This window comes from Acartia tonsa, chromosome 15 (assembly GCF_053477335.1).
Source record: "Acartia tonsa isolate MP-2025a chromosome 15, ASM5347733v1, whole genome shotgun sequence".
NCBI lineage: Eukaryota > Metazoa > Arthropoda > Copepoda > Calanoida > Acartiidae > Acartia > Acartia tonsa.
Genome location: NC_137274.1, coordinates 18235890 through 18254567, shown reverse-complemented (window position 1 = coordinate 18254567; position 18678 = coordinate 18235890). Strand labels below are relative to the sequence as shown.

Genomic DNA, 18678 nt, shown 5'->3' with positions numbered 1-18678 from the left:
ACAAACAGCCCAATGTCCCCTTCCTCCCTGTACAAAAATACTTCATGATGCAATGAAATAGCTAACATCTCCCAAAGCTATTTATGTAAATTTTGAAATAAATAAATCACATAATACACAGACTATTTTATCCATAAGTACTAAGTAGTAGGGTTGGCAATCCGTATCCGAATCGGGGATCCGGAATCCGCCCATTTTTGGAATCCGAATCCGGAATACGTTTTTTAATAGTGGATTCGGATTCTTAATTGGTAGGCTAAAATTAGCGTCCTGAGATTTTTCTTTTAACTCCCCCTTTTGAAGGCAAAGATTATCATCATTATATAAAATATCTTTTAAAATCTGGTTCGATTCTCGGAAGTGAATTATAGAGAACACCAAGAACATTAATTTTTAGGACATATGTAGCACTTAAATTTTTAAATTCTTTTAAAAGCCTTTCAAAATATGGCTAGAATCCGGAATCCGAATCCGCCAAAAATAAGAATCCGAATCCGGAATCCGCAAGAATCTGCCATTTTTTTGACGGATTCTTGTATGAATCTTAATCCGGTCAAAAAATTTGACGGATTGCAATCCCTACTAAGTAGGGCAACAATGTAGGGAGGAGGGGACATTGGGCTGTTTATTACACTATATTCTTATTCGTTGGCATAACAACCTTGGGGACTTTTATTGAATTTTGATTGGTTGGGTCATTTAGTTCAGTGTCCAAACGTTTCAACCACTTTTCTTAATCTACAGAAGAGATAATTATTGGGGATGTGCATTAATTTATCGGCCATTGTCTTATCCCTTTAGATCCCTGGCATGAATGTAATTGTGACTGTAGTGTTGTTCAACTTGGCGTAGATTCTGCAAAATAAAAAACAGAAAATAAATTTTAAATAAATGCAACATAATACCTAATTATTTCTCGCATCGTATTATAAACAGCTTTCCGCGGATATAAAATGTACAATAATAAGATAAAAACCATTTTTTAACCCCGAAATGCCGAAGGCACCGGCTAAAAAAACTGGTTTTAATCTTATGATTGTACATTTTTATATTCATAGAAAACTGGATATAATACGATGCGAGACATAATTTTTTTCGTATGGATGAGAACCAGTTATAATCCACCGGATATTAATCTGTTTCGAATGAATATGACAAAAAAATACTGAACATCCAAAAAAATTTAGTAAAAATTAAATTTTTTACTTTACTTATCCAGGAGAGAATTTTTGGAGATCTCCCCTTCCCTCCTAAAAACTGAAAAAATGTGATTTTCTCAGCCACTATTCAAGATAGATGACTGAAATTAATGGATAACTTTTACATAACAAAAATCTATCTACTTTGTCCATCTGTTTGGCTGTTCCTGATATTTTAAAATTAAAAGCTTTGTTCTATTCTTTGTTCTATCCTTGTTTTAATTTTCTGTTTTTGTTCCTGAAGTTTGTGGGTGGACTTTCTTGATGTGCCTCCGGAGGTAAACTTGTGCTGTAGCAACAAAACTGCAGGACGGACAACCAACACTTGACTTCTCATGCACCTTAACATTACACAGACAATTAGGTAGAATTATAACAGAGACTTAGGTTCTTACCTAACTGTGTATTTACAGACAGAAGGACAGACAGACAGACAGACATAAGGACAGACAGACAGTCAGAAGGACAGACAGACAGAGAGACTGTGCAGACAGAAGGACAGACAGACAGACAACAACTATACAGACAGAAGGACAGACAAACAGACAGAGAACAACTATACAGACAGAAGGACAGACATACAGACAGAGAACAACTATACAGACAGAGAACAACTATACAGACAGAAGGACAGACAGACAGAGAACAACTATACAGACAGACAGATAACAACTATACAGACAGAAGGACAGACAGACAGAGAACAACTATACAGACAGACAGATAACAACTATACAGACAGAAGGACAGACAGACAGAGAACAACTATACAGACAGATGGACAGAGAGACAGAGAACAACTATACAGACAGAAGGACAGACAAAGAACTACTATACAGACAGAAGGACAAACAGACAGAGAACAATTATACAGACAGAAGGACAGATAGACAGAGAACAACTATACAGACAGAAGGACAGACAGACAGAGAACAACTATACAGACAAACAGACAGAGAACAACTATACAGAAAGGACAGACAGACAGAGAACAACTATACAGACAGAAGGACAGACAGACAGACAGACAGAGAACAACTATACAGACAGAAGGACAGACAGACAGAGAAGAACTATACAGACAGAAGGACAGACAGACAGAGAACAACTATACAGACAGAAGGACAGACTGATGGACAGACAGAAGGACAGACAGAAGGACAGACAGAGAACAAATATACAGACCGAAGGACGGACAGAGAGAGAACAACTAAAGAGACAGAAAGACAGACAAAGAACATCTATACAGACAGAAGAACAGAAAGACAGACAGAGCACAAACATACAGACAGAAGGACAGACAGACAGAGAACAACTATAATACAGACACAAGGACAGACAGAGAACAACTATACAGACAGAAAGACAGAGAACAGCTATACAGACAGAAGGACAGACAGACAGAGAACAATTATACAGACAAAAGGACAGACAGAGAACAACTATACAGACAGATGGACAGACAGACAGAGAACAACTATACAGACAGACAGAGAATAACTATACAGAAAGAAAGACAGACAGACAGAGAACAACTATACTGACAGATAAACAGACAGACAGACAGACAGACAGAAGGACAGACAGACAGAGAACAACTATACAGACAGAGAACAACTATAGAGACATACAGACAGAAGGCAAATATACAGACAGACAGACAGAGAACAACTATACAGACATAAGGACAGACAGACAATCAGAAGGACAGACAGACAATCAGAAGGACAGACAGACAGACAATGCAGACAGAAAGACAGACAGAAGGAAAGACAGAAGGATAGATAACAACTATACAGACAGAAAGACAGAGAACGACTATACAGACAGAAGGACAAACAGACAGAGAACAACTATACAGACAAATGGACTTACAGACAGACAGAGAACAACTGTACAGACAGAAAGGCAGACAGAGAACAACTATTTACCTTTTTAACATGTTGACCCAGGTTAAATTTACTATGAGACTCAAACTGACAACTTGTGCACTTGAATGTGACTCCTGTGTGCTTGTTCTGGTGAACTTTAAACAGCTCTTTCACCTGGCAATAAGAATTACAAGGACAATGTGGTATAATCAGATTACAGGGACAATGAGGTAAACTTCCAGAGAGAGAGAGTAGACAAAAGGCTGTTTATTACACTAGTCCTCAAAGTTCTATAATAACCTTTTCTTTTTCATTGATTTAACAACTTAACCCCTTTTGAAATTTACATTTTATTAGTGGGTGTAACTTTGGACTCTCAACTTAATGAACCAACACATCAAAAATTCAATATAAAAATCCCTAAAGTTGTTAAGCTTAAGTTTGGAACTTTTGTTAAATTTTGATTGTTTTACAACCAATAATTTCATTCTAAAGAAATCTATATATTGATTTATCATCCATTGTCTTATCCCTAAAGATCCCTGGAATGATTCCCAAAATAAAAAAAAAGAATTATGTATGTCCTGGTTCCTGTGTTGAATAATCACATTGATCACAGTACAATACTTGGGCTCTGTGCTTCTTTATATGTCTGTGCAGGTAAAACTCAGATTTGGTTGAATATTTACATTCTGTACAGTTGAACATGGCGGTGCCGTGCTTTACCTAGACATCACCATCTCTTAGTTTAAAATCTTTATAGAAAAGTAACAGGATGTCTGCCTGTGTGTTTATCTGTTTAGAAAATTCTTAATAACCAGTATACTGATATATGGTTATTCTTTACAGCAAAGCTTTTAAATTTTTGGGAGAGGGTACATCAACCCTCCAAAGAGAAATCAGAATATAAATGAATAAGTCGAAGCAAAACTGTATATAAATTTGTTGCAGAAATGCCTAAATACAGGATAATATTTAAGAACATACTTACCTTTTATAGATATGCTTTGCTAATAAAATTGTGCTTTATTGACCTAAAAATCAGTATTCCATACCTCAGATTATAATTATATTGCATAAAAATTGTTCGATAAAAACAATTTAAAAATCTACATGTTTAAAAGGGACGTACGAACATTCTGGTAACGATTTTAGAGTTGCTACGCTTTCTAAATCGTACCCAACTACTACAGGAATCACCATGTCAAGTTTAAAATTGAAGGGGCAATTCTAACATGTCTAAATTAACGAAAAGAGCTAACTGTTACGGATGAACGGACTGACTGATCCTAATTATAGAATAGCTTGGCATTTAAAACTAAGAGAAGCCCTGTCTGACAAAATATAATTTTCTTTCTCGTATTCATTCGAATCCGGTGGATAGGAACCGGTTCTCATCCATACGAAAAAACTATGTCTAGCACCGTATTATATCCAGCTTTCTACAAATATAAAAATGTACAATCATAAGATTAAAACCAGTTTTTTTAGCCGGTGCCTTCGGCTAAAAAAACTAGTTTTAATCTCGTAATTGTACATTCTATATCCGCGGAAAGCCGTTTATAATACGATGCGAGAAATAACTATTCTAATATTTTTATCCTTTTTTCTTATTGGTCGTCATTTCATGTCCAATGAGAGACTAGTGTTTAAATATTGTAAGGCTTATTCCTGCATCCATTTTGAATGAGATAATAGCAACATTCTCTCATTAAATACAATAAAAAAGCTTTGCATTTTAAAAACTAAGAGAAGTCCTGACACTTGCCTCTATATGAATATCAAGAAGTTTCTGAGAACTAAAGCTGGCTGAACACTGGTCACAGAAGAATGTCACTTTCTTCCTGATATTGGATTTATAAATATGTGGATATTGTTACTAGGATTCAGCCGGATAATGTTTTGGCCGGAAACCGAATATCCGGCTATTTCTAATTCCGGATATCCGGCTAGATATCTGGCCAACGCCGGATGTCCGGCTAATTACCGAATATCCGACATAAGGAATAAGCCGGATATCCGGTATCCGGATAGTTTCAATATCCAGTATCCGGCCAAACCGGATATCCGGCCAAATCCTTATTGTTACGGATAATAGCATACCCTCATTAAATGATTCTCCCAGCAGCTGGCTATTATGATTTTACCCCCATCCTCTACCCATAAAAGTAGAACACTAGAGGGAGAAAGGGTTAAATAACTGTATCTCCCCATCGCAACCGCCTTGTGCAACCTTTCTATTGGGTCATTGAAAATCAACCAATGGTGTCGCTTATATTAACACAGCCGAGTAGCAGAAAATACTTTAGAAGCAGACAAAAGAGGTCTTTGAAAAAGGAAGGGAGGAAGTTTTCTGTATATACATCTATACTATAGATCTGTTCTCTAACCCGACCATGGAGAAACGTATTGACCAAAATATTTAAGGACTATATTAGCAACCTAAATCCTAAAAGATTCACAATATCCCATAGAGAGAGGGGACAATGGGCTGTTTATTACACTAGTCCCCAAAGTTTTATAATAACGTTTTCTTATTCGTTGGCTCACCAACTTTGGGGACTTTGGTAAATATTGATACATTAGTTGAGTGTTCAAACATATCAACCACTAATATTAATCTACAGAAGTGGTAATTTTGTGTATCATTATTGTGGAAATATAACACTTTATCGGCCATTGTCTTATCCCTTTAGATCCCTGCAATATTTACATATTTTATATCCATTTACCTAACAAATACTTTCCCCTTGTGCACAGTATTGACATGATATTGTAACCTTGTCTTGCTCTGAGCAATGTACTCGCAAGACTCGCAGCTAAACTCTCCTGAAGGATCAAACAAGTTGGATTTAATTATTATTATTAAGTAACAGGATGTCTGTGTGTGTGTGTGTATAGCTAAGGACCAATATCATATGGTTCTCCTTCACAGTTCAGGGAATGTTTTATAATTATTTAGAGGGAGGGTAATTCATCACTCCCGAGAAAAATCAGCCCTAAAACAACACTCCCCCCCCCCCCCCCCCAACATTTTAAATAATTCTCCCCACTTTACCCGTTTTGGTTGAGAGTGCCTGCACCCTCCCAAGAGAAATCACCCCTACAACCCCCCTCCTCCCACCAAAGGCAAACACTCTTCAAACTTAGGGGAAGGTACCTCCACCCTCCTAAGAGAAATCACCACTATAAAACTCCCCCCAACCCAGGCCAACACTCTTCTAACCGTTTTGGGGGAGGGTGCCTCCACCCTTCTAAGAGAAATCACCCCCCACCCCCTCCAGGCCAACAATCTTCCAACCGTTTTGGGTATAGGGTTCCTCCACCCTCCTAAGAGAAATCACCCATATAACCCCCCCTTTAAGGGGGCCAACACTGTTCCATAATTGTTTAAACCTTTCCTGTTTCATGTGAAGCAGATATGTGCACCTTCAGATTCTTGTCGGAGCCAGTTTGATACGAGCATAATTCACATTTAAACACAATTCCTTTGTGGACCCTGCAGTCATAGAGACAAGTGGGGTGCTTATTCACCTCCGTATTATATAGACAGACAGACATACAGACAGAAGAAAGAAAGACAGACAGACAGACAGACATAAAGACAGAAGAAAGAAAGACAGACATACAGACAGAAGAAAGAAAGACAGACAGACAGACATATATATAGATAGATAGACAGACAGACAGACAGGTGGACAGACAAACAGACAGGCAGATAGACTGATAGATAGATAAACAGATATATAGATAGACAGACAAACATAGAATAGACAGACAGACAACACTAGACTGACAGAAAGACAGACAGATAGATAGATAAATATTGGTGGAATAGAATGAGCACACTCCCCTGTTGACATGTTCCTTGAGGTTAGAATGATATTTACAGGTATAATCACATTGAGAACAGGTCAGCCTACCAACATACAAGATAAAGTATAGAATAGAATCCAGGTACAAGATTCTGCCTGGCTAGCATCAAATAAAATTGGAACTTTTCAAAGACCCTAAAGTTAAATTCTGGCTTGTAGTAAAATCACATGATTACAGAAATTATCCAGATTTATTAAAATAAACGCCTTTAATATTTTACTAAAAGCCAGAACGACTGGCATTCAGCCAATTCACAATGGATTAAAACTTAGTAAATGCATATAGTATATGCAAAGCCATGTACAAAATTGAATTTAAACATGGATATAGTAATAAAATGACTAAAAGATATTTGTTCAAAAATAATGATAATGGCTTTTTTGATATATTTTCTTTAAAGAAGTATTATTTCAGTTTTGTTAAAATTGGACAATTGTACAATTCAAGTTGATAAGTTTTTCAAGAAAGAAATATTTGAGATTTTGAATTCTATAATTTATCTTGTTTACCTAGCACCCTCGTGGATAACAGATATGTGATGCAACAACCTACACATACCATCATCAATTGTATTACATGTGAACCACCTTTACGGGGCTTTCCCCTCAAAGTAACTTCGAGCATTAAACCCAAGGGTTGGCAAAAATCCAGGTTTTTCTAGAAAAGTCAGGTTAAATCGTGGAAAAAACAAAAATTTCATAAGGACATAGAACACACAGTATAAAAACATTAGAATTTACAAACAAAAAAAGACTTATTTTTAGAATGCAACCATTCTTATTTGAAAAAAAAGAAAGAAATTAAAATGTACATAAAAAACAGTAGAATTTACAACAACAAAAAACTTATTTTTATAGCTATTCTGTTTTTTCCATGATTTAACCAGTTTAAACCAGACTTTAAATTGTCCGCGGACTTTTCTAGAAAAAACCGGATTTTGCCAACCCTGGCTGAGTAGGTGGAGGTGGTATCTCCGTTCCTGGCCCAATTATTAGGTTAAAGAGAAGGGGGGGGGGGGGGGCATTGGTCCACATGTGTATTCAAGGGATGTTTCCCTCGAGTTTCTGTTGAATGAAAGGTTGCACTGATCACAGAAATGTCTTTTCTCTGCCATTACTGTATGCTTGTGTTTGTGGACCCTTATACAAGTAGACCATTTCAACAAACTATTTTTTTACAGGCAGAAAGGGACATTGAGTTCCCAAAGATTTATAATTACGTTTTGTTCTCAAAAACTTTTGGGACTTTTTAATTTTAATTGGTGGTTTCATTGAGTGTTTAAACCTTTCAACCTCTAAATTGTTTTCTACAGAAGGGATAATTTTGTGTATCATAATTGGTTATGAACTCCATTTTATCAGCCATTGTCTTATCCCTTTAGATCCCTGACTTTTACTAAATTTTAGATGGTTGATTAATGTTAAAAAGAGATGATTTTATTTATCATCATAGAAGATGTACATTATTTTATCATCCATTGTCTTATCCCTTGATATATCCTAGTTTATATGGAACTAGCAGCTTCGCCCCTAGCATCTAGGAGCTTTGTATTCATAGATTTAGAAAAAGGGTTGAAAAATAGCCTAAAACCATTCCAAGACCCATTTGAAGACACCCTAAAATGGAAAGCCTAATCGGTTGAGTAATTATCGAAATCCTAAGCTAAAGACAAAAAAAAACCTTACTACTTTATTTATATGTAATGGTCTCTCTACCTAAGATAAGCCAGAGTGGTAGTTGTAAACTCACAGTCCACACAACTGTACATATTATGCATATGCTTCGCCTCAATATGAGTTTTTAAATTTGAACATTTCTTAGCTGTGTATGGACATTCAGAACATTTGAGCTTAGCTGATCTCGTCTTCTTGAGTCCTAGAATAGATGGATAGATAAATAGACTTAGATAGATAGATAGTTATATAGATAGATAGATAGACTTAGATAGATAGATAGTTATATAGATAGATAGATAGATAGATAGTTAGATAGATAGAGAGATAGATATAATTATTAGCTGTGTATGGGCATTCAGAACATTTGTATTTAGCTGATCTCTTCTTCTTTAGACCTAGATAGATAGATAGATAGATAGATAGATAGATAGATAGATAGTTAGTTAGATAGATAGATATAATTATTAGCTGTGTATGTCATTCATTGAGTCCTAGAATAGATAGATAGTCAACCAAGTGCAAAGTCTATGTGGGGACTTGAACTCGGTTTCTCACAACCACAGCTCAGTGAGCTAACCAATACACTAGACGCCTTAGATAGATAGATAGATAGTTAGATGTTTAAATAGATATATAGATAAATAGACAGATAGATAGATAGATATATATAGACAGATAGATCGATCTGATATAGACAGATAGATAGATCTGATATAGACAGATAGATAGATAGAAGATTTAGATAGGTAGATCTGATATAGACAGATAGATAGATAGATTTGTTAGCTGTGTATGGACATTCAGAATATTTGTGCTTGGCTGTTCTCTTTAGATAGATATATTGATACTTAGATAGATAGATATAGATAGATATATAGATAGATAGACAGATAGACAGATAGATAGATAGATAGATAGATAGATTATAGATATAATTATTAGCTGTGTATGGACATTTAGAACATTTGTGTTTAGCTATAATCTTCTTCTTTATACCTAGATAACCATAACATTACAAAAATAGCCAAAAATCTGGTAAACAACCATCCATCCGTCATAGATGTTTTACAGTTGATTGTGCTACTGAATGATGAGAACATGTTAGACAGACGGACGGACATTCGAAGTAATAGAGTAGCTTCGCTACTAAAAATGGATAAAAACCTTCAGTTTTTTCTTCATGATCAATTTTTAATTCTTGTTTATGATTCCAAATTTGTGGGTTGTCATCTAGGTTATCTTCTAGGGTATCCTGGGGGTCATCTAGGGCATCTTGATGGTTAGGATCATCAAGATCATCTTCTACTGTCTCTACCTAAAATAAATAACAAGGGTGTATATCTATATTGTATATTATCAGAGATCTAAAGGGATAAGACAATCCTTATAATAAAGTAACAGGATGTGTGTTTGTCTGTCTGTCTGTACCTAAGGATCTCGCTAACCGCTGAACCGATCGGGTTCTACTTAACAGGGTAGCTTCTCATAGGTTCTGGGAAGGTTTATAACTATTTTGGGGAGGGTACAACCACCCTCACAAGAGAAATCAGCTAGAGTATCTTGATGATGATCAAGATTATCACCATCATCAAGATCACCTTCTACTGTCTCTACCTAAAATTAATAACAGGGATGATGTATCTGTATATCAAAGGGATAAGACAATGGCTGATAAATTGATGTACAACATTCCCAACGATCATACCACCACAAAATACATTTTTACTCTTGATTATAGAGATGCTTTGCTTATAATATTGTACTTTGTTGTCATAGGAATCAGTATCTAAAAAATCAGATCAATTGAATAATTTTATCACATAAAAATTTGTTGTCAAAAATTTTAAAATTAAAATGTTTAAAATGGACGTACGGACATTCTGGTTAACGATAATAAAGTTGCTACGCTTTCTAAATTGTACCTAATTACTACAGGAATCACATTGCAAAGTTTAAAATCAATAGGACAATTCTAACATGCCTAAATTAACTAAAGAAGCTATCCGTTCCGGACGGACATACGGACACACCCTAATTATAGAAAAGCATCGCTTTTAAAAACAAACCTTCATATCATATTTCTTAAAGTCCGTCTGGAATGGAGTGACATTGTTGTCGATAAGTATTGATGATGCAGTATTGGAAGTCAACCTCTCATTTCCATGTGCTACCTGCGGCAACAGCATTAATTTAGAATTCAATTATAATAAAGTACTAACCAAAGTTTTTATATTGGTTTCATAAAAGAACCCAAAGTTTTTTAATTGGTCTGATAAAAGAACCCAAAGTTTTTTAATTGGCTTGATAAAAGTACCCAAAGTTTTAAATTGGTTTGATAAAAGTACCCAAAGTTTTTAAATTGGTTTGAGTACATACTATCAGACACAAAACTTTTACATCAATCAATATTAATGTAACAAGATGTTTGTTTGTTTGTCTATCTGTCTGTACCGAAGGATCTCGCTTACCGCTGACCCGATATGGTTCTCCTTCACCTTTTTTAGCTCTTCAAAGGTCCTGTGAAGGTTTATAGCTATTTTGGGAGAGGGTACCACAACCTTCCCAAAAAAAATCGCAAACATAAAACATAACTAACCCCATCTAGCGGCGAAAAAATATGGTTCTTTTTTACAGAATAGCTTGTCTTAGGTCCAGGGAAGGTTTGTAACTATTTTTGGGATAGGGTACCTCCACACTCCCTAGTGAAATCGCCCCTTGAAAAAGAAACTAAAGGCATTTGAACGTAATTTAGTGAACCGCATATTTTTAGTAGCGAAGCTACTCTATAATTCACTTTGTCCGTCCGTCCGTCCGTCCGTCAGTCAATCAGTCAGTCAGTCCGTCCGTAACGCTATGGGGGAAATGGGATTTACTCAGCTCCTATAAAAGATAGAATGCTGAAATTTTTTGGCAACATTCCCATTATTAAGGAGCACAATTGACTATAAAACATCATTTGCGGTCGGACCGATTTTTAGCAGGTTTTAGGCTATTTTTATATTTTTCACATTTTTCTCCACATCTTCAGTGTTTATGGTCCGATTTTCAAAATTTTTTCAGTTACAGATATCAAAATTAAATTTCCTGTCGTTTAAAGAAACAATCATGAAGGCCAGACTGCCTTTTTAGCAGGTTTTAAGCTATTTTTATATTTTTCACATTTTTCTCCATATCTTCAGTGTATGGTCCGATTTTCAAAATTTTTTCAGTTATAGATATCAAAATTAAATTTCCCGTCTTTTAAAAAAGACAACCATGACGGCCAGACTGCCTTTTCAGCAGGTTTTAGGCTGTTTTTTTTATATTTTTAACATTTTTCTCCATATCTTCAGTGTTTATAGTCCGATTTTCAAAATTTTTTCAGTTGTAGATATCAAAATTAAATTTCCCGTCTTTAAAGGAAATAACCATGACGGCCAGACTGCCTTTTATCAGGTTTTTGGCTATTTTTATACGTTTTACATATTTCCCAAGATCTTTGTTTATTTTGATCCAATTTTCAAACTTTTATGGGATATCAGTATCAAAATAATTTTTCCCATTGTTATGAGCATCTTTAATATAATTTACTTTGACCATCGTCATCATACAAAATAAAACAAGGTTTCATATTTATTTTATCCAATAAATCTATTCTTGATTTTAGTAAAAACCTTTTAAATCTACCTGTACGTATTCCCATCTACGATTTTTTGTGCTTCGCTACTTATGGATGTTGTCATCCTTGTTTGCTAGTTAATGGGTTTAACTATATTTATATGGCATATATTTGAAAGAATTTCAATTTTTTATCACTACTTTTGAAAATACCAAGACTTGAAAATCGTCTTTTTGTGATCTTATCTTTTTGTTATCTTTCAAATATATGCCATATAAATGTAGTTTAACCAATTAACCAGGAAAAAATATGCGGTTCACTAAATTAAGTTCAAATGCCTTTCGTGAAACCTACCTCTTTTAAGATAGTGGGCCTACTTCACCCCCCCCCCTTCCCCCACTTCCCTCAACTGAACCCATTTGGTTCTCCATTTCAGGAAAGCTTTATAAAGGATCTATGCAGGTTTTTATCTATTTTATAATCTTGGGATGGTTTTAAGCTATTTTTAAAATTAATCTTTACCTCCAATAGTAAGATTTTGTTCTCCTCTTCTGCTTTCATAAAGTTGTTAATGTCAAATTTAACTTCTTCTATTTCACCATACTCAGTGGAGTTACTAAATACATACATAGATAGATAGATTGATGGATAGATGGATAGATAGATAGATATATAGATTGATGGATAGATGGATAGATGGATAGATAGATTGATAGATAATTAGACATATGTCAAATTGAACTACCTCTATTTCACCATACTAAAGTAAAGTTACTAAATACATAGATAGATAGATGGATGGAATGATTTATGGATAGATAGATAGATGAATTAGTCAGATGTATAGATAGATAAATACACAGATGGATAGACAGATGGATTGATTGATTGGCGGAAAAAAAGATGAATGATAACTGGATGGATAGATGGATAGTCAGATGTATAGATAGATAAATACACAGAATAGTCAGATGGATAAATAGATGAATATATAGATAGATAAATAGACAGATGGATAAATAGATGAAAAGATAGATAGATAGATAGATTAATAGACAGATAAATATACAGATGGACAGATAGATGGATAAACAATAGATAAATTAACAGATAGGTAGATAGTTGGCTTACCATGGATAGATAGATAGTTGTGTATACCTGTTGATATAGTTCTCTAAGAGTGTGGATGCCTCTGCTAAGTTGTGAGCAGCTGTCCGTAGGGCCGTACACAGCTTACCATAGATAGATAGATATATAGCGAGCTAGCTAGATAGATAATTGTATACCTGTTGATATAGTTCTCTAGGAGTGTGGATGCCTCTGTTAAGTTGTGAGCAGCTGTCCGTAGGGCCGTACACAGCTTACCATAGAGTAGCTCCACTTCAGATTTTAACATCAGATCTTCGCACGTCCTTACCACTCTGAAACATGGACCACGTCATAATTAAAGACATTGCACCTCAGGGATCTAAAGGGATAAGACAATGGCCGATAAATTAAAGTACATCCACAATGATGAGACACAAAATTTGCACTTTTGTAAATTAAAATTAGTGGTTGAAACGTTTGAACACTCCACTTAATTAACCAACCAATCAAAATTGACTAGAGTCTCCAAAGTTTTTAAACCAACGAATAAGAATACGATATTATAAAACTTTGGGGACTAGTGTAATAAATAGCCCATTGTCCCCTCACCACCCTAAAACATGGACCACGTCATAATTGAAGACATTCTACTTCAGGGATCTAAAGGGATAAGATAAATGGCCGATAAATTTAAGTACATCCCCAATGATGATACACAAAATTTCCCCTTTTTAGATTAAAATTAGTGGTTAAAATGTTTGAACACTTTACTTAATTAACCAATCAAAATTCACTTAAGTTCCTAAAGTTTTAAAAACAACTAATAAGAATATGTTAATATAAAACTTTAGGGACTAGTGTAATAAATAGCCCATTGTCCCCTCACCACCATGAAACATGGACCACGTCATAATTGAAGACATTCTACTTAAGGGATCTAAAGGGATAAGACAATGACCGATTAATTTAAGTACATCCCCAATGATGATACACAAAATTACCCCTTTTGTAGATTAAAATTAGTGGTTGAAACGTTTGAACATTCAACTTAATTAACCAACCAATCAAAATTGACTAGAGTCCCCAAAGTTATTAAACCAACCAACGAATAAGAATACGTTATAATAAAACTTTGGGAACTAGTGTCCTCTCACCACCCTGAAACATGGACCACGTCATAATTAAAGACTTTACACCTCAGGGATCTAAAGGGATAAGACAATGGCCGATAAATTAAAGTACATCCACAGTGATGAGACACAAAATTATCCCTGTAGTAGATTTAAATTACTACGTTTGAACACTCCACTTTATTAACCAATTGACCAACGAAAAAAAAACTTTACTATAAAACTATGCGGACTAGTGTAATAAACAGCCCATTGTCCCCTCTCCGCTGCTATGGCTATAAGAAGCTTCACTGGAAAGGAGAGCTCATATAAGTACAGTACAGCAGTTAGTGAAATCTTTGGATAGAGACATGCAGACAGACAAGCTTAAGATTAATTGTATAATAGGATCTCGAAAACGATTTAACCAATGTGTTTGCATTTTTTAGCATCGAAGCTACTCTATAATTCACTTTGTCTGTCCGTCTCAGTCAGTCAGTCCGTCAGTCACTAAGTCCGTAACGCTAAGAGGTAAACGTCATTTTCTCCGCTCCTATTAAAGATAGACAGCTGAAATTTTTAGTAAAGATATCTATGACATAGGCTCATCTATTCTATACATTGTTTTGTCCATCTGTCTGTTCTGTTAATTGGGGTGCTAGATCAATTCCTAGATTTTTGAGTTTTCGTGATTAAAAGGTTGCGTGATTTTAAAGGCTTTGTGATTTCCCTATTTTACCAAGTTTGGTGATTATGGTATTATGATACTGATCTAACGTAAATTTTTTTCCGATATCCATTAATAATTTTGAGCTTCGCTACTTATGGATGTTGTCATCCTTGTTTTTAACATCTTTAGTATGTTGCATATCTACCTGAGCGCAAAGGAGAGAGAAACCGCGGCCTCCTCAAAATTGGTGATGTTACACTCACAACTGGCGCCATTTTCAAATCTCATTCTCTCGCCAAGAATTTTGCTTCCATTTTGTTTGTCAATTTTCCCGCCTTTTTTGTCGCCATCTTGAAGACTTGAGTCCGGACTTTCTTCGGATTTTATTAAATCTAATGTTCGAAGAGGAACATTCTTTATCTGCAGAGAGAGGGGGGGAAGCCGGGGGGACAATGGCCTGAACACTAGAACTCCAAAAGTTTTTATTATAACATTTTCATATTCTTTGGCGTAGAATTTTGAGGACATTAGTGAATTTTGATGGGTTGAATCATTTATTTAGTTGAGTGTTCAAACGTTGCAACCATTAATTCTAATCATTATTGGGGTGGAGATATACATTAATTTATCAGCCATTGTCTTATCCCTTCTTTCCTTCACATGACCCGACCATTTTTTTAGAGTCTAATCAGGGTTCTAAAGGGATAAGACAATGGTCAAGAAATTGATGTACATCCCCAAAAATGATAGATAAAATTACCCCTTCAGCAAATCAAAATTAGTTGCTTAAACACTACTCAATGATCCAGTCAATCAAAATTTTATCAAGTTCCCAAAGTTTGAAGCTAATGAATAAGAAAATAATAAAACTTTGGGGACTAGTTTCCTTGTCCCCTCTCTCTCTATCTCTGAAAAAGAATGCTTCCCTGAAATTTGTGCGACATCTTGATGTTTATTCATATCATCACCATTCATTGCAGAACAGTTTTCAACATACTATAAATAAACAATCCATGTATAAAAGTAACAGGATGTCTTTCTGTAGCCTAGAATCTCGCTAACCGCTAAACCGATATGGTTCTCCTTTACAGGGTAGCTTCTCATAGGCCCTGGGCAGGTTTATTACTATTTTGGGGGAGGGTATCACAGCCCCTACCAAGAGAGTTAGCCCTTTAAAATCTAAAATAAAAATTGGGTTATCGAACTCAACCCTCCCGCCTCCTCAAGTGCACCTAGAGGCCTATAGGTTGTTCTGGTTCGAATCCAGCGAATATTAATCAGTTTCGAAGCAATACTAAAATACTTAGTTATTTCTCGCATCGTATTATAAACAGCTTTCCCCGGATATGAAATGTACAATTAAAAGATTAAAACCAGTTTTTATATTCGTAGAAAACATTATATAATATGATGCTTAACATATTTTTTTCGTATGGCTTAGACCAGGTTCGAATCCAGCGGATATTAATCAGATATTATATCAGCTTTCCGCGGATATGAAATGTACAATTATAAGATTAAAATCAGTTTTTTATATTCGTAGAAAACTTTATATAATATTATGCTAAACATAATTTTTTCGTATGGCTTAGAACAGTTCAAATCCATCGGGTTTTAAACGGTATTTCTTTCATCGTATTATAGACGGCTTTCAACGGATATAGAAAGTACAATTATAAGATTAAAACCAGTTTTTTTTAACCCCGAGATGCCGAAGGCACGGGCTAAAAAAATGGTTTTAATCTTATGATTGTCATTTCTATATTCGTAGAAAGCTGGATATAATACGATGCTAGACATAGTTTTTTCGTATGGATGAGAACCGGTTCCTATCCGCCGGATTCGAATGAATACGAGAAAGTATATTATATTACCTCGTTGGTAGAACTATTTGTGGTGATTAGAACAGATCCTTCAGACATCTTTGTAACCTTAAAACATTCATACAATTCAGGGATCTTAAGGGATAAGACAATGGGCGATAAATTGATTAACATTTCCAATGATAATACAAAAAATGACCCCTTCTGTAGGTTACAATTAGTGGTTGAAAAGTTTGGACATTCACCTTAATGAACGAATCAAATTCAATAAAAGTCCCCAGAGTACTTTAGCCAAAAATAAAAAAAAATCAGAACCAACAGAAAGATTCTCTGAAAATTAAACACATTATGGTATTAGACGTATTATAGACAGCTTTCCGCGGTATTAAAATGAAGAATCAAGATAAAACAAGTTGTATGAATTCTAAGATTTTAATTTCAATATTCATGGAAAATTAGTTTACAGTACGATCCTTTTGTTGATTTTTCAGTATGGATGAGAACCGGTTCTAATCCAGTGGATTTTAATCAGTTTGAAAGCCATAATGAAAAAATAATACATACCTTTATAAAAACAAATATTCTTTCATTAATTAATCAATAACATTTTTAATCATTTTAAGCATTTCTGAAACAATAGAAAGTCGGACAAATGATTAAAATAACTGGTTGAAAAGTTTGGACACTACTAGTTGGGAAGCAACCAATTAAAATTCAATAAAAGTACCCAGAGCTTTACAAGCCAATGTATAAGGTTATGTGTTTTTAAAGGGAGAGGTAGGTTGTGCTAAAATTCCGTAAGGGTGTACGTTTCAAGGCTAGAAAACAGTAGTTGAACGATAATATTTACTAAATAAAATATGTGTATTCCTTATTGAATAGAACAATAGACAAAATTTGTATATTTTTTAGTAAATAATATCGTTCTACTACTAATTTTAAGCCTTAAAACTTAAACCTAAACGGAATTTTAGCACAACCTACCTCCCCCTTCAGGCACTTTACAGTCCAATGTCCTATCCCTCTCTGACAACATTTGATTTGCAACATTTGATTTGCATGTGATTGTGGCAAATCATCTATAGAATCAAAAATAATGTAATGGGATCTTGGAGAGGAGTTTACCTCGCCCCCAAGAGGTATTTTACAGGTATCTTGGAGAGGAGACGAAGTTACGGGTTTCGTCGTATTTTCATAGTAGGTTTTCTCCTAGTTCTAACCCTGCGGGGAAATCATAAGCATTTTCTTAACCTAACCTAACATAAAATTTAAATAACCCATCAAAAGCTACTGTAAATACGACGAAACCCACAACTTCGTTTTTTTCCATATTCCATGTAATGTAATGTCAAAACACAAATAAATAGAACTTCTGGTAATCAGCGTTTCGGAGCCGTATAATTTTGATGCGGCTCCAGCTCCTACCTTAAAGTTAATATATCAATTTTTGTTCATTATTGAATTTGATAAAATAAAATAAATAATATAAAATATTTTACTTTTATTTGATTAAAGCTATATAAAAGTAGAAGGATGTGTGTCTATTTGTTAAGTAACAATAGTTTTTCAGTTTATTATATAGAAATAGACCGTTTCCAAATTATAATATTACTTTAAAAAATCATTTTTAACTAATCTGGAGCCGGAGCCGTTTTTAACGAAAAATACGGCTCCGGCTCCTCCAAAAATGTTGCTGCTCCCGGCTCCGAAACGCTGCTGGTAATGATTGTATAATATGTGTTATCCAGGGGTGTATATTAAGCTTGG

General features: G+C 34.8%; 2 protein-coding genes across 2 annotated transcripts; both read right to left on the bottom strand.

The window, feature by feature from the left end:
• Window positions 1–69: 69 nt before the first annotated feature.
• On the bottom strand, window positions 70–3807 carry LOC145307413 (uncharacterized). The gene is made up of 4 exons (XM_080149843.1): window positions 3665–3807; window positions 3131–3247; window positions 1441–1540; window positions 70–858 (listed from the first exon to the last, which is right to left on the bottom strand). The coding sequence occupies exons 1-4, from the start codon at window positions 3776–3778 to the stop codon at window positions 839–841; spliced, it is 351 nt and encodes a 116-aa protein (XP_080005969.1). The 5' UTR covers window positions 3779–3807; the 3' UTR covers window positions 70–838.
• A 1001-nt stretch (window positions 3808–4808) lies between these two features.
• Window positions 4809–17541, bottom strand: LOC145306968 (uncharacterized). The gene is made up of 15 exons (XM_080149310.1): window positions 17476–17541; window positions 16963–17019; window positions 16017–16084; window positions 15294–15482; window positions 13507–13641; window positions 12743–12836; window positions 10689–10793; window positions 9787–9937; window positions 8662–8821; window positions 8004–8085; window positions 7456–7496; window positions 6927–6989; window positions 6467–6572; window positions 5803–5894; window positions 4809–4914 (listed from the first exon to the last, which is right to left on the bottom strand). Exons 2-15 carry the CDS (start codon window positions 17008–17010, stop codon window positions 4809–4811), a joined length of 1440 nt encoding a protein of 479 aa, XP_080005436.1. The 5' UTR covers window positions 17011–17019; window positions 17476–17541.
• Window positions 17542–18678: the final 1137 nt, after the last annotated feature.